The sequence below is a fragment of the Lissotriton vulgaris genome, chromosome 7 (assembly GCF_964263255.1).
Source record: "Lissotriton vulgaris chromosome 7, aLisVul1.2, whole genome shotgun sequence".
Taxonomy (NCBI): domain Eukaryota; kingdom Metazoa; phylum Chordata; class Amphibia; order Caudata; family Salamandridae; genus Lissotriton; species Lissotriton vulgaris.
The window spans coordinates 1,254,806,552-1,254,830,468 of NC_141695.1; the positions used below are offsets into that span (position 1 = coordinate 1,254,806,552).

General features: G+C 41.3%; 2 protein-coding genes across 2 annotated transcripts in view; both read right to left on the reverse strand.

Moving 5' to 3' along the window:
- Positions 1-4,152, reverse strand: part of LOC147703340 (maestro heat-like repeat-containing protein family member 1) — an 85,497-nt gene extending 81,345 nt beyond the window's left edge. The window contains exons 1-2 of the mRNA XM_086931784.1: positions 4,039-4,152; positions 3,134-3,280 (exon numbers count right to left, since the gene is read on the reverse strand). Of these exons, the coding sequence (XP_086787910.1) occupies positions 3,134-3,280; positions 4,039-4,152 (261 nt within the window). The remainder of the gene's footprint in view (positions 1-3,133; positions 3,281-4,038) is intronic.
- Positions 4,153-4,486: 334 nt separating this feature from the next.
- The window catches only part of LOC147703341 (uncharacterized), a 52,040-nt gene continuing 32,609 nt past the window's right edge, over positions 4,487-23,917 (reverse strand). The window contains exons 5-6 of the mRNA XM_086931783.1: positions 7,269-7,431; positions 4,487-5,791 (exon numbers count right to left, since the gene is read on the reverse strand). Coding sequence (XP_086787909.1) covers positions 5,616-5,791; positions 7,269-7,431 — 339 coding nt within the window. The 3' untranslated portion in view covers positions 4,487-5,615. The remainder of the gene's footprint in view (positions 5,792-7,268; positions 7,432-23,917) is intronic.

The following is a 23,917-nucleotide window of genomic DNA, read 5'->3' on the forward strand; positions in this document are numbered from 1 at the left end:
GGATCAGGATGAGCAAACCCACTACCCTACAATGAAGGTAGCGCTGATAAGGAAGTTTGGACTAACTCCTGAGAAGTATAGGCAGAAATGCAGGAGCAGCCACAAACTAGGCACACAGAATTGGGTGGACTTTCTTGATTACGCCCGGAAGGCCTTGGAGGGTTGGGTGAAAGGCAGCGAGGTAGGGGACTATGAAGGTTTATATGACCTCATACTCAAGGAACACCTACTCGAGAAATGTTTTCCCGAGCTGCGACAGCATCTGGTGGACAGCAAGCTGACCAGCCCCAGGAAGCTTGCTGAGGAGGCGGACATCTGGGCTAGTACCCGGGTGTCCTCGAAGGGGACTGAAGGGGATTCCCAGAAATCTGGACAGGGCACCCCCCAGAAGAAAGAGGGGGGAGATAATAAGAGGGAGTTCTCAAAAGGTCCACAAAATACTTCACAAGGAAGGGGTAGAGGATTCATCCCTAAGGGTAACCCCCCCGCAACCCTAATCCTGGCCAAAGCCAGCAGCCAAGGGTTGTTCATTGCTTCGAGTGTGGTGGTGTGGGACACTATAAAGGGGACGTGAGATGCCCAAAAAGACCACCCCCTCCCACTGGAGGAAAAGCCCCGGGAATTACTAGTGTAGTGCTCGGGGAGGAGATGCCTTTGGGTAACGGAGGGGAGCGGGCGGGTGTCACTTTAGTGTCCCTGGGTGATAAGGAGATGGTACCAAAGCCCCAATTGCCCTCCAATACTATCAAGTATGAGCAGTGGGTCACCATCAACGGCCATAGGGGGAAGGCCCTGCCTGTTCAGGCATCAGGTAATGGGATGGTGTGTTATGCCTAAAGAAATACTTTATGCCTAATGAAAGGTGTTGTCCTCATTTGAGGCAATGTTTACTCCTGCCCAGGGAAGGGTCTTATACCCCTGCTATAACAGAGATCTACTTACACCTGCTCAATGTAGGGATTTCTACTTCCCTGATGGAATGTTGGTGTAGCCCTGATACAGTTAAACCTGCACAAGGGGATGGTTACCTAGATTACAATGTTTTCTCCTAGTTAGTGCTGGCTAATGCAATGGTTATCTGGGCCCAATGAGAAGTTCTCCCAAAGGGATGCCCATCCTTGTTATATGGAATAATTATTCTTAATGAAATGTTTAATTCCTATTACAGGAGGAGAGTTACGTCCACATACTTTTGTGGCAAATGAAATGTTTCATATTTAAGGAAATGTTTGAACTACACTTAACGAATTGTTTATTCCTACAGCGGGAAGATGTTTCTGTTATGGAACTGTCCCTTTGTTTACCTGAGGAAATGGATATTGATGCTTAATGCAGTGTTGTTCTTATGACTTTGAGATGTATTCCTTTCAGGTACTGACCAAGAAGCAAGGCGTAGGTCGGGCCTGTGTCCCACTAAAAATGTATTTAACTATTTATTGATCCAATATTTAATATTTATTGCAGAACGGATATTTATTCATCCAATATTGATTGCAAGTCTTGAGACACATGTATTTTAAATGAATTTATGATTTCCCTGATCCTGCTCTATCTATCTGATTATTTATCTTAATACAAATTACTTGTTTTTATACAAGCACTGGAGTGGAGTCATTTATTGCGTGCCCATGTTTCTGTCTCAGTGTGAGTGTGTGCTGCATGATCCCTTAACACATGTGCTTTCGGATGCCTACCCGCTCGTGCCATGCTACCCTAGGGGACTGGTGACCCCAGTTCCAACATGGTCAATATGCCGTACAACAACATTCTGTCATGTTTTTATGTTTGTAGCTGGTATTCAAATTTTTATTACAAGTGGAGACTGTCAAAAGAAGGACTTGTAAGGAAATTTTAACATCCTGTCCTTTTAACTGTAAGTGCTCAGACCTAGCAGAAACTGTTCCACTTAGAGCCTCAACATTAATCTACAATTCTCAAGCCTCAAAAACAATAGGCAGATTGGAGATGTAATGATTCTAATAGTGTGTCCACCAAGGTCTACGTCACTCTTGCTTTTTCAGCTAATACAGTTCGCACGTCTCTAGCTATGGACTCTTTCCTTTGCTAATATTTGTTTTTATAGCAACTAAAAGTAGTATTCTATAATTCCAACACATTATTGATTACCAACATGATACATTTCCAGTGCTCCTCTTAAGACTTCACTGTTTTACCTGTATGTTCGGTCACCAGGAGTGCAATGCAAAGTCATGGGGCTCCTTAGTGAAGGTCATTTGTAAATGTACTTGTATTTCACAGGGTGTAAGCAGCCTCTCAGACTAGAGAAGATGCAATGGCACACTGTTTGTTATAAGAGGTCACTAGGGCTTTAGTAAGCCCAATTACCGCTTGGGACCTATGTCAGGGCTCTAGTGACTGAAGATCTGCTGTTTTGTTATGATTAACGCATCAAGATGGAGTGTCAGTATGCTCAATTTCACTTCCATAACCAACTTTTACTTACCCAGTATCACAACAACAGGTGAAGCAAATTTCAGCACTGTTGATGTTTATTTAAATTCTAGCACAATTGCTTTGGTACACATTTCTCCTTTATTAATCCCGATTTCATATGTAACAAATACAAATGTGCATTTTGCTTCTCTGGCTGCCTTCATGGATTGTGTACTAATCACAATTGAGCTGGTTCAGTATTTGGAATTAATGTTGGAAAACTATATTCTCTGTAATCCCTTCATCACCGAAAACAATACACCAGCTCAAAACTGAAAAAATTACCAGGCGTGAATGTGTCAAATAGTGGGGAATTACGGTCCGAATTGGTGTGGTGGTTCTATTTCTCAGGGGTACCTAAGGGGCAAACTTGGAATCATACATTTTTCCTACATCCCAAAATTTCTGATACCCACAACATTGGTACTGTCGGGAGCGGAATGCCAATATGTTGGCCCAATGTACACATGATGGAGGCCTGAACATCTCACAACTCCACCTGTGGTGTAACTAACTCACCAATGGAATCCTGTAGTTCTGTATTCAACCCTCATTTCTCAATAATGTAGTATTTCATTGCAGCTAATCTCTCATTATGGGAAACAGTGTTCACTATGAGTGGATCATTTGGGATTGGTTGAAGTGGCAAGCATGGACAGCAAATAAAGGTCACACTCACCGTGAGCAAACGAAATGCCATATCAGCAGGCAGCTGGGACTGGAGCCTTTCCACTTCATTGACCAACCAAGGAAGCTCCTTATCTAGTTGCTCCTCTAGCAGAACGGAGGCCAAATGTCCCAGAGTGGTGATGACCTGCCCCCAGACCTGTTAAGATAAATTGCACCAGGTTTTCAGTTCCACACACTAGACATTAACTACTAAGAAAAGATGAGCCACATGTGGAAATAGAGGGTTCCCTGGAGAGGCAGCTGCACTTGACATCTGTTCACTAGGAAGTGATTCTGTCATACAAAGGCAGCGGTTTGTTTCACTGGCAGAATATTTCAATAGACAAAGCTGATTCTCTAAAATAGAAATGTTATCCATGAATTTGTTTCGCTCTTGTCTTATTTGGATGAGGGTTCCCCACCCACTCTCTCTATTTTCTCCCTCTCCCCAGCTCTTTTTTAAAAATATATCTCCCCTGCCTCCTATTCATGGACAGGTTGTGGTAGGCATAAAAAATACACTTCTGCAGCTGCGATTTTATTAAATTGTCCTAGAATCTAATTCTGCCACTTTCTTTTTCAAAAATACTTATTACACTTACTGTTCCCTAATACTTAAGTCTTATAGCATGGTTTAGCTTTGATTTTGTTTTATATATCTGAGCTGATAGGAATTTGATACTTGGTTGGGTACAATAAAGGTTTTTACACATTTTATTCAGCTACATAAATAGAGATCACAAGTCTGGGTCAAGAGAATAAATTTCATCTTTTTTTGTATTTAATCAAATGAAGTATATTTGCAAAGGCAGATGAAGGGGCAGTCAATGTGTATGCATTAGTTATCTCACAAAACGTAACAGCTCTAAACCTTCATCCACTGCACTCGGTTATTTCCCCACTTTACCAACTCACCTCCTGGAGACTGGGGATGGTTTCAAGAAGAAATACCTTACAGGTTGAGTAGGCTTCAAAGAAAAGTGTGACTAGAGGAGTGTCTACACTGGAAGCAAACTGGCCTGATAACATCTCAATGACTGCACAAAAATAAAAAAAATTACAGTTAAGTTCAAAGGCTTAAGTGTTGCATTAATCTACACATGTACCACCTTGTCTGGTAGTGCATAGGACATACTGAGCAAAAACAGTGCAATGCGTCTGCTGAGAGGAAATGATTTTTAGCAGGTATTAGACTCAATTCACATAGGTATTCTCTGACTCTCATAGATACTGTAATGGTATCCATTTCGATCATGCATCCTATTGCACTTTTGAAGCATTCTAGACAATATATGGTAATAATTCCACATTACTGCAACTCATTGTATTGAACTAAAATGAAGGAAAGGCAGAATATGTGTCACCAGAGTACTTTTTTACATACAATTAGCAACAAAGCAATTTAGTTTGTACAGTTTTGTTGTTTATGAAATAAGAGTGGAGAAATCAGATTTTGCACAAGTTATTACTGTATGACGATATTTGCCCTCTTGGCAAAATAAAAAAAAGTATGTAAAAATGTAAAAGATGATGCATCCGAGCATTCCTTATCAGTAATTTTGTGAATCATTTTATGTGGTTAACAAAGAAGTGCTGGTTCAGATATCACCAGAGTAAAAAAGTGGTGTAATGATTTTGCACTATTCTGCTAATCAGGCAGGAAGACACTACACTGGTTTTAATCTCACATCTAAATAAACACTGATTCATTCAATTACCTATTTTAAGCATAGCAAAACGTGTGAAATCACATTGCCCCTTTTTCTGTCCTAATATTGAAAATGTTTAGTTGGGAGCAAATCTTGCTTCCTGCATTCTCTATTTTTCAAGAGGCAAAAATGGTAAAAATATATTTACCACATGATTTGCACCAGTCTAAATCTTTACTTAACACGGTGACTAGTTTGCAATTGTGCGAGCTCTAGGTTGCAACAAGATGTCTGTGCCATTGAAGTGAACATTTCCCTCTGGGAAATGATGTATAATTTCTACAGGTTTTAATGCTCCACTTCCTAGGGAGGTAAGTTCACAACATAAGGCCTGATTCAGGCTGTGGCAGATGGGTATCCCGTCACAAATGTGATGGGATAGCCCGTCCCTCTTATTACGCATACAATAGGATACAACTTGTCCACCAAACTCTAAATCAAGCCCATAGTTATTTATTACTGAAAAGAATAGGGCGTTTCCCGGAGGTGCACTATACAGACTAGAGATGTGGTCCAGTCATTACATGGCAAACTTGACACAGCAGCTCAGCATGCCAGTTCAATTGGCAAATTTACTAGAAAGTAGTGGAGTTACACATTATGCAGACCAATGTTGCAGTTGAGTTCTGATTTGTGCCACAAAGGAAAGTTTAATGCAGATAAGTAATCAGTTGTTGAAAACAATGGGATGAATAGGAACTGTTATTCTCTGCACCAATCAGACATAAAACATTGCATCTCTTTGCATGAAGGGTGCTCTCAGGAAATGTTACAAAAGTGAACTTAATAAAGGTGTCCTCTTCCCACACTCTCCCAACCATCAAACCGAACCCGACCGCTCCACCAGCGCAGGTGCACACCAAGGCTAAACCAATATTTCCGGTTGATTGTAGAAGCAGCCTTCATTACAGGAACGAACATTCTGAGAATCAGATCAAGATATGGTTCCATTTCCGGTCCTGTAAGAGAAAATAGGATAAACAATATTAATTAAATTAAAGACTAATACCAACTTAAGATGATGAGTGTGCTGCAAAGGTGGTGTTGGTCATGAAACATATTGAAAAAAATCTTGATGCCTAGCTTTGTATATTGTTCACCCAGCAGAACATAAAAAGTAATGCAATAAGCGTAAAGAACGTTTCATATTGTCTTTTCCCAGGATTCACTCGCACCTTTTTATGACGTGATGAAGGAGTTCGGCATTATAGCAGATTTGCTGCATTTACAGAAATTCTAAATCCTTGTACAAATAAAGGCTTAATAGTTAAGTAGCTGGTTGGTGTAGAGCTGTTTCAGTTTTTAACAGTTTTTCCTCAAGAGACATAATGAAACAAAACCTGTAAGGGACATCTGGTGCTGGTATGTGGTGCTAAAATGTGAATCTACAATGTGAAATTACTAAAGTTCAACAAATCTAAAACAATATGTATCATTTGAACATAAAACCTAAATAGCAGCAATACATTTGCATCTTTCAAAAGTGGCTGTCAGTGGACCTGTATTTAAGATGCAACCATTCACTTCTAAGGCCTCTTGCTGGAGTTCCATATTTTGAAGCCTTCTGATGGCATAAGCACGGAGATGCTTGTTTCTTTAATTAGCACTGTACAGAAAGTATTCGTCCTAGAGCTTATTTGAATTACCATTATGGCATGGGGTTGCAACACATAGTGGTGCTGTTTTATTTACTTCCAATTAATTGTCACTTCCTTAAAAAATTAATTGTTTTAACTATGCGGGCTGAAATGGCAAAGGCATGGGCATGGGACTCTATTCTGAATGCCACAATCACTTTGAAATATATGTAGAAAATAACTTAAATATACCCTGTGGCTTCTTTCCACTTTCAATTTGCATTGTATATGCAATGCTAGTGATTGAGTCATTCTCAATCACCACTGTAAAATGCATAAATTCACCATACTGTTATGGGTTTTGTACAAAATGTAGAAATACTTTAAACAAGCAATGGAGTAAGGGAACTGAAAGAACAATAGAGTAAGGGAACTGAAAGAACATGTTCTGAGCCCACTCTGTGTATTTGAGTGTTGTGATGACATGAGCCATAGACAGATAAAACTATTTGCAGACAGACCTAAAATGAATGTAGAATCCAGTAGACTGCCACAGAGCACAGTGTTTGACAACAACATAGCATTTTTTCAAATTACGCTCATTGTATTTAAATGCTACATACTGTTTTAATTCTAACAAAATCTTTTGAATATCAGTGACAGCCGATTGATTGTTTGCTCTTACACAACCCTGCACTTTATAATTTAAATGTTAAAATGACAAATTGCATGAATGTTTTTAGTATTTTTCTTTCTCGTACTGTATTAATTGGATTTCAACTGTGTCCTGTTTCCTATATTGTATTGTTATATTTGAACTCTCAATAAAAAATAAATGAAAAAAAATAAAAAAAATTACCGTATTGAATTGACATTTGATGAATGGCCCAAAACACAATCTCCTCTGGAATAGAAGGCACCGTAAACAGATTTACAATCTTAGACGATATTGACTGTGGTATCCACTTGGTAAGACTAATTTGACACATTAAAGCCATCCTTTCAAGTTCAGGCGCATTCTCCTAAATATGCAGAAATAGGAAATATTGGTAATTTGAAACATTTGTGACGAACAAGAGGAGAAAAACAAATCCAAAACAAGTATTAAGTACCATGGATCAGGTATAGAGGGAATATTGTGAAACTGGAGATGCCTGAACAAATCAATAACGGCTTGATTATGAGTTTGGCGGATAGGATACGCCGTCACAAATGTGACGGATATCCTGTCCACCATATTACATGTTCCATCCATAGGATATAATGGAACTGTAATTCGGAGGACGGGATATCCCTCTCGTTTGTTATGGAGTAAACCTGTCCTCCAAACTCCTAATCAGGCCCTAAGACTCAATTAACAATAAGATAGAAGCGGAGCAAATAACAACAATGTAATCACTCCTTGAAATAGACCAAGTAGAACCAGCAGTTACCAAAACAGATTTAAAATAAGGCTGTAGCCTGAGATTTCTTGACCCCTATCAGCAAGAAAGTTTACAGGATAAAAATGGGTCATAATAAAATTATAAATATATTGATATCCCCAATGAATGAATAAATAAGTCCTTCAAAATATCAGAAATTCTTGTATTTTCTTAATTTCACATCAAAAAGACTTTTCTTTTTTTTTATAAATGAATGTCTTTCTGCACTGCAGAGGTATCCAAAAGTGACTGATACCATTTAGGATGTGCACCAAATGTATTGCTTGGTACAGGCTGGGAGGTGCGAGCTATTCGACCGAGTCACTTTCTGTATTGGCATGGGGCATATATCATCAGAAATAATTAATTCTATTTGGCTATTCTCTAGACCTGGATTACCTTAGTGTTTTCTACTTATAAAATATCTGTACTAGGGGTATGAGTTTGTGAAATATTTCACCTCTTTTCAACACAATACTGGCCTTAGAGACTGCAATATCTTTTTGAGCGGAACAGAAGGTAAACTGGCTTTAAAAACGCTGAATGATTATTTTTACAAATATTTACCTATTTTAAGACTAACACAAATGTATTTTAAACACTCTAATTAGGATGGACTGTCTTAGATAAAAATACATGGAAATACATGATAAAGCACAATGTCAATAAATCAACAGTACTGTAATGGTATAATACATGAACTACATGCTAATAACAATGTGGTGCATTACGAAATAGGTCTACAGTTGTTTCATCTCCTTGTATATCTTGATAAAAACATGACCTTGCTAGTGAAGAACTGAAGTCTGAGATGCCAGAGAGGGTGCAACAGTGAAAGATGTGTGGCACTTCCAAGCTGCTGTTCTGTTATGTACTGCCAGCATATCGGAACACATTTGGAGGTGGGTATATTACTTAACTTCAACTTCATGGGGATGACTGGGTTTCTGAGACTCTCTGTAGCACCTCCCAAAGTGTGCCTTGGTAGGTGTGCTACCTTTGCACCGCTTCCCTTAGAGTTAGACATCTTCTGCGATCCAGTTCGCCTTTGCCAGTGCTTAGTAATTTGACAGAAACACCTGGACAAAAGTGTTCCCTCATTTGTATGGGCCCTAGCCTCCTAGCAAATGGTGTAATGAATCTTGACACAGTGTGGGGGTGAAATGGGTGCAAGTACAATGCTTGTTACAGAAGGCCCAGCACATGCCTTAGCAGAATCTGCTGCAAAATAAACACCACCTACCTCCTGTGGTTTTTGCCAATCTAGTCCATGATTTTAAATGAGTGCAGCCCCTAACTCTCATCCCCTTTCTTACTCTCTCTTCTTTCAGTTTCTCACACACATAAACAACTACACACACAAACCAGTACAGACATGCACACACATTTCTGTATGCAAATCAGGTACTAAAATAGGCAATTCATTCTACAAAATACAAATCAAGATCTATGAGAGAGCTTTACCTTTGAATCTATTAGTTTGTTATATACAGATTGACTCTATTTTGTGTTCTCAGCCCTTGCCTACCTGTGGTATGTAAAGAAGAATCCGATTCTCGGTGTTACAATATTGCTACCTTTGTTAAGATATTTCAGAAGTTCTTTAGGAGTGAAAATATGGAATTTGGTGCCTGATGTTGTATTTGACAGACAAAGCAGTGTCCTCCAGGGTGTCAAGTCAAGTCAAGTCAGAGAATTTATATAGCGCACTACATACCCAGAGGGTCTCAAGGCGCTCAGGAGGGGGGGGAGGATTACTTGTCAAATATCCATGTTTTAAGTTGCTTTCTGAAAGCTAGGTGGTTCTGGGTGAGGCGAAGGTGAGTGGGGAGTGAGTTCCATGTTTTAGCAGCCAGGTAAGAGAAGGATCTGCCTCCCATGGTGGTCTTGTTGATGCGTGGTACAGTGGCGAGGGCTTGGCTGGAGGAACGTAGTTGGCGGGGGGGGGTGTAGAAGGACAGTCTTGAGTTGAGGCATTCTGGTCCGATGTCGTAGAGTGATTTGTGTGCGTGGGTTAGCAGTCGGAAAGTGATCCTCTTATTGACGGGAAGCCAGTGGAGGTCTTTCAGGTGACCAGAGATGTGTTCGTTGCATGGGATGTCTAATATGATTCTGGCTGAGGCGTTTTGGATTCGTTGGAGTTTCTTTTGGAGTTTAGCGGTAGTGCCTGCGTAGAGGGTGTTTCCGTAGTCCAGTCGGCTCGTGACCAGAGCATGGGTGACTGTTTTCCTGGTTTCGGTGGGGATCCATCGAAATGTTTTTTTGAGCATGCGAAGAATGTTGAAGCAAGATGAGGATACGGCGCTGACTTGTCTGTTCATAGAAAGTGAAGAATCCAGGATAACGCCTAGGTTCCGTGCGTGGTCTGTCGGGATGGGTGCTTTTCCAAGGGCTTCCGGCCACCAAGAGTCGTCCCATGCAGAGGGGGATGTACTTAGGATGAGGACTTCTGTTTTATCTGAGTTCAGTTTCAGACGGCTGTGTTTCATCCATTCAGCAACTTCTTTCATTCCTTCGTGTAGGTTAGTTTTGGCGGTGCTGGGGTCCTTGGTGAGAGAAAGGATCAGTTGAGTGTCATCCGCGTAAGAGATGATGTTGAGGTTGTGTTGGCGGGCGATGGTCGCGAGGGGGCTCATGTATACGTTGAAGAGGGTGGGGCTGAGAGAGGATCCTTGTGGTACGCCACAGATGACTTCGGTGGCCTCGGACTTGAATGGTGGTAGGCGGACTCTCTGGGTTATTCCGGTGAGGAACGAGATGATCCATTCAAGTGCTTTTCCATGTATTCCGATGTTGCTGAGGCGTTGTAAAAGGGTGCTGTGGCAGACTGTGTCGAATGCTGCAGAGAGGTCGAGGAGGATGAGGGCGACTGTGTCTCCATTGTCCAGTAGAGTTCGAATGTCGTGTGTTGCTGCGATGAGGGCTGTCTCAGTGCTGTGTTTTGCTCGGAAGCCAGATTGTGAGGAGTCGAGGGATTTGTTGGCTTCGAGGAAAGCGGCGAGCTGGTTGTTGACAGCTTTCTCGATTACTTTGGCCGGGAATGGAAGGAGCGAGATGGGGCGGTAATTTTTGAGTTCGGTGGGGTCCGCTGTGGGTTTTTTCAGGAGGGCGGTGAGTTCAGCGTGTTTCCAGTTTTCCGGAAAGGTGGCGGAGTTGAATGAGCAGTTGATGACGTCTCGGAGGTGCGGTGCTATGACGGAGTTTGCTTTGTTGAAGATGTGGTGAGGGCATGGGTCTGTGGGGGATCCTGAGTGGATGGAGTTCATTAGGCGGATGGTGTCCTCAGTGGAGATTGGGTTCCAGTCGTTAAGGGTGTTCGCGGGGGGAGAGTGTTCAGCATGTGGTTGGGTGGGTTGGGCTCCGGGTTGGTTGTCGAAGCTGTTGTGGACGTCTGCAATCTTGTTGTGGAAGAATGAGGCTAGGGAGTCGCAGAGGGCTTGAGAGGGGGTGATGTCGTTGGAGTTGGCCGAGGGATTGGAAAACTCCTTGACGATGTTGAAAAGTTCCTTGCTGTTGTGGGCGTTGTTGTCAAGTCGGTCCTTGAATGCTGTTTTCTTGGCCTTTCGGATTAGTTGGTGGTGAGTGCGGGTGGCGTTTTTGAAGGCGTCCTTGGTGCTGGTGGTTGGGTCTTTTTTCCACGCTTTTTCAAGGGTGCGGCAGAGTTTCTTGGACTTCTTAAGATCATCGTTGAACCATGAGGCCTTCTTGTTGCCAGGTTTGCTTTGACGTTTTTTCAGTGGTGCTAAGGTGTTGGCGGTGTTGGATAACCATAGGGTGAAGTTGGCGGCGGCTAGGTTTGGGTCCGAGGAGTGGGCTGGGGTGTTTAGAAGGAGCGATGAGGAGATCTGGTCGGTGGAGATTTTGTTCCAGTTTCTTTGCAGAGTTGGTTGGAGGTGGTTGGTGGGTTTGGGCTTGTTGTAGGTGAAGTGAACGCAGCTGTGGTCAGTCCAGAGGAGATCCGTAGTGTGGCTGAAGGAGACATGATTGCTGGAGGTGAAGATGGGGTCGAGTGTGTGACCTGCGATGTGGGTGGGGGAAGTGACTAGTTGTTTAAGTCCGAGGTTGGCGAGGTTGTCCAGGAGGGTGGTGGTGTTGCGGTCGTTGATCTTTTCAAGGTGAAAGTTTTCAAGGTGTTGTCAGAGGACATTGTGTCCGCCACCCCAATGGTATTTGAGTTGTTATGTTTCAAGCTGACCTCTTGCCCAGCGATCATCTCTGTACTTTGAAAGGAACCACTGTCACAGCAGTTTTCATCAAGGTACAAAAGGTTTGGTGGATGGCCATACTCGGTTTGACAGCCGTTCACCAACTATTTAACTTTAACTTTTTTTTTCAGAAACCCCTGAAGCGGCAATTTCTGAAAAACAAAAGATTCATGACCTCCACACTCTGGGAGTTTTCTCCCAAGGTGTGGAAGTCATTATTGTTTTTTCCTGTCCCTCACAGGCAACTTTTTTTGCAGTGATGGGCAAAAGAAAATCATTTTAGGCTTTGGTCGACTGAGCCATCAAGAAATCCACTGATTGAAAAGTTGTAGTCTGCCCACCTGTAAATAAGGCAGGTGGACAAAAGCTTGGAGGGCAGGGTACTCCGTCATATTTGCAACGGTATAACCTGTACGCCAACCTCTAAATCAGGGGCCTAATGTTTGTTATAGTCTTATTAAAGGCTCTGCAAAATATATAAAGAGGTGAAACAATCCTAGGCCTGCGTTGAAATCCACTGGTTTCTCTTCTAGATACATATTGAGCATCATATTGTTACAAAGAAATATTTACTTTGATGAATGCTCATTTACTTTTTAATTGATCTATGTATTTACAGCTTTCTTTTGCCGTTAGTTGTGAAATAAACCTCTCTTTCTTTTACTGTCAATGTGCAGAAAAAATGTGGATAACATTTGATATTTTATGACTTTTTCCGTTTGACCAGATTAATGTTTTTCTAATGTATAAGGTGTGTTAGATGTATTCATAATTCAAAACCTCTGAACACAATATGCAAAAAAATTATTTAATAGTTACAAAAATCACAACCAAGTATACCATTATTTTGCAATAGAATCAGAGATAAAGCAGAACAGTTTTATTGTTGCATTTTTTATGGGTATCGGTGTGGGATGCTGTGTTTATGTTTGAGATAAGCTGTATAGAGTAAAGTTTGTGAGACCTATGATTTGGCAGGTATTGAGAGTGACAGTGGTGGTGCAGGAGTTGTTGGTCAGTATGTAGGTATAAGTTATAGGATGTCTGATCTGGGGGTTAGAATTTACCACGAGGCCGTTGATTTATTTGAGGGTAACATAGGGAGGGCTCTGCGCTCCACCAGGAGTAACCTTGGCTTCTGGAACTCCCTGCCTTTGTCGGTTGCGGGGCGTGTGGCATTATTAAAAATTATAACCCTCCATTTACTTTATTACTTTGTTACCCTGCTGATTTGAATACCTGGAAAGTGCTTTGCCCAATTCAACTCCATGGTTTCGAGCTTCCTGTGGAGAACGAGACGAAGAAGAGTGGCTCTGCCGTCCATGATGCGCCCGCGTCGGGAGGGAGGCTTTGCAGTGCCGGATTTTGAGGCTTACTACAATGGGGCCTAGTTCCAATGGTTCACACAACGGCTGGCAGGGAAGCTGGCAATGGAGAGAAACCAGAGAAGAAGGGAACTAGAGCTACGTCACTTGAGTCGGATTTTGCTACAGCTCCCGATGCGGGAATGTGAGGTATCCAGGGATCTATGGGTCCTGAGGCAATGTTGATGAGAGCCTGGGTGGCGTTGGTGGATTTGCTCAAGAATCCGACTGAGGATGATGACTGACCTCGCCGGCTATGGGTGCCCTCTTTATTATATGTGACTGCAACAACAGGTAGTGAGTTGAGAGAATGGGAGGAGCGAGTGTGGAAGTGGGAGTGTCCCTCCGGCGGAGATGTGGGCTACTGACATAGGACTAGGGTGGAGTATGCAGAACACATTATGAGCATTACATGCGCGGCTAGGGAAAGCGACATGTCTGAGGGGAGGGGGGTGGTAGGGTTCGGGGGGTTAGAGAGCAAGGAGTTTGAGTTGAAGGGGGGGTTTGTTCGTTATTATCCGTGCTGAAACATAGAGGCTGACAGTGCCTGAATAGGCTAAGAGCAACACAATTTAGCCCTGTCTCGGGTTCACTGGGATATAACTCTTGCTATTAGAAAGGCCTCACTCTATATGTTGAACAAATGGATGGACTAACACAGACTTGGCGGGGCGAGGCAAAATCTGGATGGGGATACCATTATTGGTCAAGTGTTGCGAGACTAAGGTAATGAAGTTGAATGTATCGGTGAATTCTTTGTGCATTGAATGAAAACCTAATAAAATATGTACAAAAAAAAAATTTAATTATAGGATGTCTGGTGCAGGTGTTAATGTAGGGCAAAGAAGGAGGAGGAATGTAGGTACAGAAGTAATAGAGACTTAAAGAGTAGGCAGTGGCGTGTTGGTGGATTAAAAGTAATGGTCTCCAACTAATCAATTACATGTTGCTAGTAGCTCGCAGATTGCCATTGAGTAGAGCGCATATGATAATTGCCTGTCAACAAGCTTGAGAATATACAGGTGCCCACCTGATAACATAGCTATTTAAAACACAGCTCCCGTTCCTATGATTTACTCAAACACTGACAGTGCTTGAGGATGCAGACTACCCTTTTCTGAAAATAATTTCTTCTTTTTCTATTTCTTTCTAGCCTCGTTTTACATGTCTTTCTGTTTTCCTTGGTTTTATGTCTCTCTTTCATTTCTCAATGTATTTTATTCTCTCTTTCTTGCTGTCCTTTCTTTATTTTTCCCTCTTTCCCGCTTCCTCCTATTTGTTTACACTATCTCTTTCCTTCCCTCCTTTGTTGTGCATTCTTTTTCAGTTCTCTTTCTTTTTTTCTTATTGGCTTAATATTCGTCTTGATATTTTTCTGTCTTTTTTTCTCATTTCAACCTCTATTTTCAATTTTTTTCTCCATTTTCCAGTTCTTTATTTCTTTCTTACTATTTCTTTTTTCTCTTTTTCAATGTTGTGTCTCTGAGTAATTCTTTCCTTTCTTCTTTCATTTTTTTCTTTTTTCTTCAATTTCTGTTTTTCTTGTTTCTTTGTTTATTATTCTTTCTTCTACTCTTACTTAAGTTTCCTCCTTCTCTCCTTCTTTTCTTTTGTCCTATCTCCATCTTTCTCAATGTCTTTCTTTCTCTGATTGTTCCCTTATCTCCCTTCTTTTGTTCAGTCTTATCTGTTTTCTCTGCCTTCATCTTCCCTCCTCTGTTATTCTTTTTCTGTATTTCTCCTTTTGGTGTTATTACTCATTGTTCTGTTTCTTTCTTTTTCTCCTTTCTTCATCCACAAGGATCTTTTCTTAATTCCACCTCTGACCTGATCTTCTCCCTTCTTTTTTCTTCTACTTTCTTTTTCTTATTTTTTTCTTTCTTTCCTTCCATTGTTTTCTCGCTGTCTTTTTCTTTCTCTCACCTTTTACCTTTATTCTTTCTCTTTTGTGCTCTTCATTCTTTCGCCTACTTCTTTTTTACCATTCCTTCTTTCTTCCTGTATTTTCATTCATTCCTTTCCTAGTTTGTTTCTTCGTCTTTCTTGTCTTCTTAATTGCTTTCTTCCTTCATTTCCTGCATTTGACTCTTTTCTCTGGGTATTTTGTCCTCGTTGTTTTTTTCCTTTATTTTGTTATTTCTTTTCTTATATTTCTCTTTCTTTCTTTATTTTTTCTTTCTTTCTTTATTTCTTTCTTTCTTTCTTTCTTCCTTTCTTTCTGTTTTTCTTTCCTGATTTCTTTCTTTATTTTGTCATTCTTTCTTTTTGTTTTCTTTATCTTCCTCTCTCATGCTAGTCTCTCTTTCTCTCTCTTTAGGTGTTTCAAGAGCAAAGGGACAACACTGATCCTCAGGGACCCCAATTGTAAACCTTTGCGTTACAACTCCTGTTCTATTAATACTTTATGCTCCCTGTATCTGGATTGAAGAATTTAAGGGTACTCTAGGGGCAGTGTTTAAGTTATTTGGTCTCTGTGTGCATTTATAAAATTCCTATATTAGACAGTAGCTCAGGAAAGGTTTGAGACTCCTGATTTAAAGAGTGCTTATTGAACTCTAGGATGCATGTGATGGGGAAAGAAGTATATGCTAGCTAGTTGTAACTGATGTATTTTGTGATGCAGGAGTGTAGAACAGCAAACATTGGGATGTAGGTTTCATGTACGATGTAGGTAGTGAAGGTGTGGTATGGAAGTGCAGTGTAGATGCAGGTTATAGTTTAGCTGGTGATGTCAGATATCCCTACAAAAGTATGAGAGTGTCATGCTTACCCTAATGTGCATTGCATAATGATGTTCAGTACATTCATTTTCTACAGGCAGACCATTTAAGGCACACTATTTCTTTCTTCCTCAGAACACACTAATATCAATATAGTAATTCATCACTATCAACTCTAAAGTACTATTATACCAAACTAAAGAACCTGGAATGATAAAAAACATAACATTCAAACATTAGATAACAAAAAATGAACTGTTGTCTTTTGAGTGCTAACAGCAGAGAAACTCCTTACTAAAACTTTTAAAAGGGAATAATTGAATATTGCACCCACAATAGTATCAGAGATGGTAGTTAAAAAGATCAGCACATTGCATTTTACTCCTTCCTAAATAATTCTTAATGGAAATACATGAGAAACCAATGTGTACTTAACAAAACTGTTTGGAACATGCCATATTTTATAGTTAATTACTTTTTTATCTGTGCAATGGTTTTAATTAACTATGCACTTTACAAATAAAACTGACTTACTTAAACTTACTTAGTTAATAAGGCCATTGTAAAAATAATGTGTATGGATACAGTGTTACATTAAGTGTTTGCCGTTTAATTGAAATAGAAATACTATGGCTGAATTTCAAACTCTGTGAAATCAAATATAACTTCTTGCTGCAGACACAGCTGAACTAGCACCTAATCTATCATATAGGTCCATCTGACATAATGTTATGACACAGTTGCAGCTGGTGTCAATGCAGTACTGTACATAGAGTTTTTCTGCTCTGCCTTCAATGAACGGCCCCAAGTGCAAGGTCAACATGTGGCCATACATACTGGATTTTCATACGGTACATCAGCCTGTCTGAGCGCTACTGATTTTCCTGCTAACAGCCCTTATTTTATTAAATCTGTCATCCTTTGTCAAATTCTATTGAAGGTGTTGTACCTGAATAGCATGGTCAGAATATTGACTGACATAATACCCTGTACTAAACATTGTTCATAAACATTATTGCCACATTTAGGACATGATATTTATGTCAAATGATCAACTTTTTTAAATGTTATTAGAATTCCATAGCAGCAAAATAAATAATACACAACTGAACACATACATCAAGACTTCCATCATTGCCCATTTTCAGCCCCAATCCTAACCAATGCCCTCAACATCAAGTTAACATGAGGTACTAAATATATGATACATTATAGACTTAATTACCCCGTCATATACTCCCTCACCACCCCCAAATCATTAACCCTAATCTCCTTTTTCTATATCCTTTAACACAATATAAACTGTATTCCATGTGGTACTCATTGAGAAACTTGGCCCGCCACATCTCAAAGGGTGGAGCCTCTTGCAGTAGCCAAAGTGAGGCAATTGCCAACTGAGCAACCACCGTGGCATAAAAATAGGATAACGGTGTTCATATAGTAGCTGCCCCTGGCGGAAATCTTCCCCAATACCAAGCAACATCATAGACTGAGAAATTTTAACGCAGTTCCCGGTTATTTCTGACAAAAATCTCTCTATAGATTCTATCAGAGAGTCCAATACCGCACATGTAAAAAACACGTGCACAATGTCTGCACTATCCTTTCCACAGCGGCAACACTTCCCACCAGGCTGACCCCCCCACTTCATCATTTTAAGAGGGGTATGATACAAATTGAATAACATTTTATAATGTTGACTTTTAAGGCTGGCTGCAGGAAAGATCCTCCCTGTCAAATCAATGGATTTTTCCAATGAGATTTTGGGGTTTCCCAACCAAGTTCTCCATCTCATATTATATTTTTCTAGATCATCCGTCCTGCCCTCTAACCGTGTTTTATAAATTAGCTCGATGTTTCCCTGCTGTCTAATAGGTTCTACAATTTTAAACTTCAAAATGCAAATAGGGTGTTTTCCCAGAAAGTCCCTTACTTGTAAGTATTTAAAAAATTGAGTTGTGGGTAGATGGAATTTATCTGCCAACTCCGCAAATAAGTGTAATCTCCCATCATCATGATATAAGTCGCCAAGTCAAGTAATCCCCTTCCTTCTCAAGCCTAAGGCCACCTGGTCCCAGAAGATCGGGGGCAGCACTCCTGTGGCATTAGTGGGGGTCTACATGGAAAGTACTGGAATTTCGAAGCTTTTCCGTACAGTCTTCCAGACTTTAAACACAGCATTTAATACCTTGAAGTGCGTTCTTTTAAAATAACTGCTGTCCACTGTTTTGAATAGGCAATGCTTGACCTTTGACCCTAGAATCATCTGATAAATTGAGGGGCTTCGGACAGATTACTAATCTCTTCTCCAGTAAGTAAAATACGTGCATTAACCAAAATACAGGAATAGTAATACAAAGCAAAGTCAGGGATAGACCATCCTCCTCTTTCTCAAGAAGGAGTCATATATCGAGCAGCCCTACGAGGTTTCCAAGGGGCCCACATAAACTTAGTACAGAGAGATTGTAAATATGTAAATATTGAATTTGTTTATAGGATACCTCCAGGGGCAAAGCCCTAAAAAAAATACATAACTCGCTGTAAGACATTCATTTTCAGAACGTTAGCTCTGCCACTAATGACAGATGGAAATTCTCCTACCTTTCAAGTGAGCGTTTTACTCCCCAAATAATATCGCCCCAATTAACCTCAATGATCTCTTTAACAGAGGTACGGATCTTAATACCCAGATAGATAGCTTCCTTAACACACCTAGCATCCCCATCCATTGCTTGACTTGTACATAAAATTTGAGTTTTAGCAGTATTAAGTTTATACCCAGAAACTGCCCCAAAAGTCTGTGCCAGGGATTCTATTTCAGGTATAGCGAGACAGGGATTACAAGTAACAATCGCTATATCATTGGCATAAGCCATTACAGAATACTGTTCTTGTTGTACTATACAAGGCAAAATCGTTCTACTTTGTTCTAGCATAAGAATAAAAGGGTTAATATACAGCGCAGATAAAAGTGGTGAAAAAGGACAGCCTTGTTGTGTGCCTCTAGAAATCGCGATGGTCTCTGAAAGATATCCCATTGAGCAAATTTTCACTGAGTGGAGATGATAAAGGGCGTTTAAAGCACGTATATAGCCCTGCCCAAAACCCATGTGTTGCAGTCCCCATCAGAGAAAATGCCCCAAAACCCGGTCGAGCGCCTTTTCGACATTGAGTAAAATAAGGCCAAGTTCTCGAGATTCTACCTGTGCGATATCTTGGAGAGTAATTACTCTACGCACATGGTCTACGGTCCCTCTCCCAGGTATAAAGCTGTGTTGTTTTAACAATACTATTGATGGTATAATTTTTGCCAACCGTGTGGCCAAGATTTTTGTATATATTTTACAGTCAGCATTAAGAAGAGAGATTGGCCGATAAGACCCCGGTAATTCAGATGGTTTCCACTTTTTCAACACACAAATATTGGCCTCGGACCAGGTTCGTGGAATCTCCCCTTTTTGTGAAGTTTGATAAACTTTAAGCATATAATTTTTTAGCTCCTGAAAAAAGAATTTAAATACTTCCAAGAGGGGTCTGTCTGGTCCCGCAGCTTTCCCTACTGCAAGAGTATTTATGGCCTGCTCTAATTCCCCCATCCTAATAGGTTCAACGTCCGTTGAGCCAACTGGCCCCATAAAGTGGCTGGAAGTCCCATATCTGTCAGAGAAAGGCCCCCAGTATCGTTCTCTGTATATAATTCTGTATAAAAATCATGAAACACTATAAGAATTTCCTAGGGATCAGACACAATAACCCCAGCCGTTCTTTGTTCGTCCTCTTATATTTGCAATTTCTAGGCTAAACATCGGCCAGTGGCCTCGCCATACTCATGACACTCTTTTCTATATGTTTGATATTTTATGGCGCTCTCCTTGCTCCATTCTAGATTAATTTTGGCCTTACATCTCGCTAGATTATTCTGAAGTGGTGTGGTGTTATATCCTACAGCTAACCCATTAACTAATTCCTCTTCGACAATCTTAAGGTCATCATAAAAAACCTGCAATGCCTGTTTCACTAATTTACATTTTAAATACCCAAGGCTCTGTGTTTCTCCTCTAAATCCAGCTTTGGATGTATCCCATACAGTCCCTCAGGACGCGGAGTGCAGTCCCTCAGGACGCGGAGTGTCTATTAGTTTGCCAAAATTCCTTTATCCACACCTTCATGTGTTCAATACATTTTTCATCCATCAAATGCTTCCTGTCAAATGTAAACTTTCTCGGGGCTACACACCGAGCAAGTGCCAGGATTTCAACTACCACAAGTGCATGGTCCAAGGTCACCCTTGGGTATACACAGATTTTCAGCCCAGTGAACACTGATGTAGGTACAAAACAATAATCAAGACGTACAAGCCTGTTGTGGGGCTGTGAATAAAATGTATATCCTGGGTCTTGCCTATGCAAGCTGTTCCACACATCCAATAGCCCATGATCAGTTAGTAATTGAAATAGAGCCTTGATGACCCGGGGTTTCCTACCTTTAAAGTTTCGCCCCCAATTTTGAAAAGCTTCAGAGGTCAAATTTATATTAAGATCCCCACACAAGAATAACAGAATGGGTCATGTAGCAAGCTCCCCATTCAAATATTCCAATATTGGGGCTTCATCAAGGTTAGAGCGGTATATTGTACAGAGGATAAATATAACCCCCCCTGTCCTACATTCCACTATGGCCCAACGTCCAAACATATCTGCCAAAATATGCCCAGTAGCTTGAATAAAAGGTCTTGCTAAAATCGTCACCCCTCTTATTATGTTTGACTGCCTTGAGGTTACTAATACTGTGTAGCCTAGTTCTGCTAAAACCTTACGTTTTGCCCATGGAATATGCGTCTCTTGCAGATACACCACATCGGGCTGAATCACCCGAAGCTCTCTGGAGACCCTCTGCCTTTTATTATAATTATTTAACCCGCACACATTCAGTGTGCATATTCGAAGGCCTAAATTTGCCATAAATTCAAGGTTGCCATACCTACAGGCCTATACGCAAATCTTTTTAACCCTCTGTACTTTTCTTTGCTGCTATGAATCTTCTTTTTTCTTTTACTTTTACCCCCCACCCTCCTCCTTACCCTCTCCACCACCCTCCCCCCAACACCACCCCAACAGCACACCCCACAGCCCCACTACCTTGAGGCTTTAGGACTGTTAGTCCTAGCGGTGACATGCTCCCTACACCCAAATGTGCCTCCCACACCTGTGAAGTCCCCCAACAATTGAACCTAACATAAAAAAAACATTAACCTACAGATCAATAGGCCACAGACAGTACGCATACTCATTCTCCTCCCCCATGACATAACCTGTTGCAACAGCTGGGGGGTATGCAACTTCATAAACAAGAGTTATGCAAATAATTAAGCATAAGAGCACAAAAGGAAGCTGCAAATTTGATAAGAATTCTATAAGCCTAATCCCTCCTTATCCTTCTTTGAGGGTTTGCAGAAACTCTTTCGCCAAAATTTCAGAGGTGAAAAACCTAGTATTCCCTTTATGGATGATTTTAAGTTTGGCTGGTTGTAGTAAGAAAGCTTCGGCCCCCTTAGTTTGAAATGGTAGAATAAGCTGAGGTAATTGCCAGCGTTTCTCTACCGTCTGATGGCCGTAATCTGGCCTAACAAAAAATTCAACCCCCTTGCCAACTCTTTTCCTATTGGGGCGGACCAGATCGGAAACTGCTTCTCGTGCCAAAAGTTGTTAAATTAAATCAGTATGGCCCTTGGTTTAACCACTTCCGCCGACTGACCTGGCCGGGCCCGGACAGAAAAGGGAAAACAGTGAGCCTTTTGAATCCTCTGTCTGCCAGTACCATTGAGTTCATTCTGGAATCGCCTCAGTAAACAATTCAATAATACATTTACGAGGGTCCTGTCCTTCAACCCCCTCAGGAATTTGAAAGACTCACAGATTGTTCCGCCGAGCTCTGTTCTCCAAATCAATAAGTTTCCATAGCATATCATCCTTCACTGCACGTAAAGTCTCATTCATCGTCTTTTGTGAAGCTAGTTTATCCTCCAAATACGAAATACTGGCTTCTGCCTCGGTAATTCTTGCAGTAAACTCTGAGCAAGTCTTGGCGATGCGCCGTACTGAATTTTGTAATTTACGACAGACATTCTGTGTCCTATGGCTTTCTAATCGTATTTCCTCCCTGTGAGTCATTACTGTTTGATATATAAGACTCAAGGATACCTCTTCTGATGGCTCTAGTGTTCTTCGCACCATAGAGGGGTCAGATTTATCCGGGGTTCTAACCATTGAATTTTGCACCGGTAAAGTGGAATTGGCAAAGTAGCAAGACTCCTCTGTTAAAGCCCTTTTCTTCCGCATTGTCTGGGGGCTTCCCTCCGATGAATCCCTTCTTGTATCCTCAGGGGGTGTAGTACTATGCTCACTCAGTTCATCCCAATGTTGAGCCATATGCGTTTTCCCATTTCTCATCATCTCCTCACTGGATATATCCGAATGATCTGATAATGACAAGAACTTATCCACAAGATCTACCAAGTCCGCCTCCTTTGTTAGTGAATCTAGACTGGGTGACTCTGTCCCATTAAGAGCCCCAGCCAAGCCAACCGAGCCATTTTCGCTTCTAACCACAATGTTATTACCATTACAAAGCTTCTGTGGTACAACTGGTTCAGTATCTTGGCAACCCAGTTCCAGGGGTTCACCCCACTGTTGTTCACTCCTGCAGGATTGCGCCCATCCTTTTTACCAGCTCCGTTAGCCAGATCCATATTGCTGCCAGATATTAAATTGTCCACGGCAACAGCTGCATACAGAGAAATCTGCTGAGCACCTGAACTTTCCTTCATGGTGACCGGGGGGACCAACAACAGCTTCAACACCCAATGTTCCTAGGAGCTTGTCTGTTTGGGGATTCGGAATACCCTGGATCCCCGTTTTTCCACTCTTCCCACCTTTGCCTTGTGAGAACATTTGCGGGATAGTGCATTTTGCAGGACTGACCATGCCCGTAGAGTTACCACGACATAGCTCTTGCCCTTATTTGTTTTACCATTGAGAGTAGAGGCTTTCTTACGGCTCAGCGGCTCCGCGGTTTTTCCTACCGTTCTGGAGACAGTTCCAACGGCTGCCACTGTAGCAGCAGCAGTAGCACCATCAGCCAAGACCTGGGCTTTCCCTCTAGCTCCTTTAGGCGGCATTATCGGTGTGATATCCTGTTCTCAACTCTCCAGTAGTTTTGCCTGCAACAGTTGCTGCTTCTCGGCGTCTACCCGGCCCCTTGCGGCTACAATGTATCCAAATCGGATTTTGCTGAGATAATGAAAAATAGCTGTCGCAGCAAACCTGAACATGCCAATAGTTAGTAGCACGACTGAGCTTTGCACACCTCGGTAAGTGCTCAGACCCACTTTCACCCTCTCGTCCTCTCACTATCCACAGCACATCTTTCTCACAGGTGTAGGAGGACAGGAGCTACCAGCTCACACGACTGAGCTGACGGCCGCCATCTTGCCTCTGTCAAATGATATTCTATATGTAATATTCTGATATATAGTTCTGTTGATTTCTACATTCCCACCCACTTTAAAACTAAGACAGTGTTCTCGTTATAAGAGCTGCTATATTTCTTGTAGCTCCCATGATATCCCCAATCCAACAAAATCCCTTCTATTTCCTTTGGGTAACTGATTAGACTTTTTCATGTCAGTAATATCTTGTTTTTTTGTGTGCCCCATTGCGTCTCCCATGCACTACTTTTGCCAGGCTCTCTACTCACATCCATTGTGGCAACAAATTAATCATCCTGTGCAAATTGT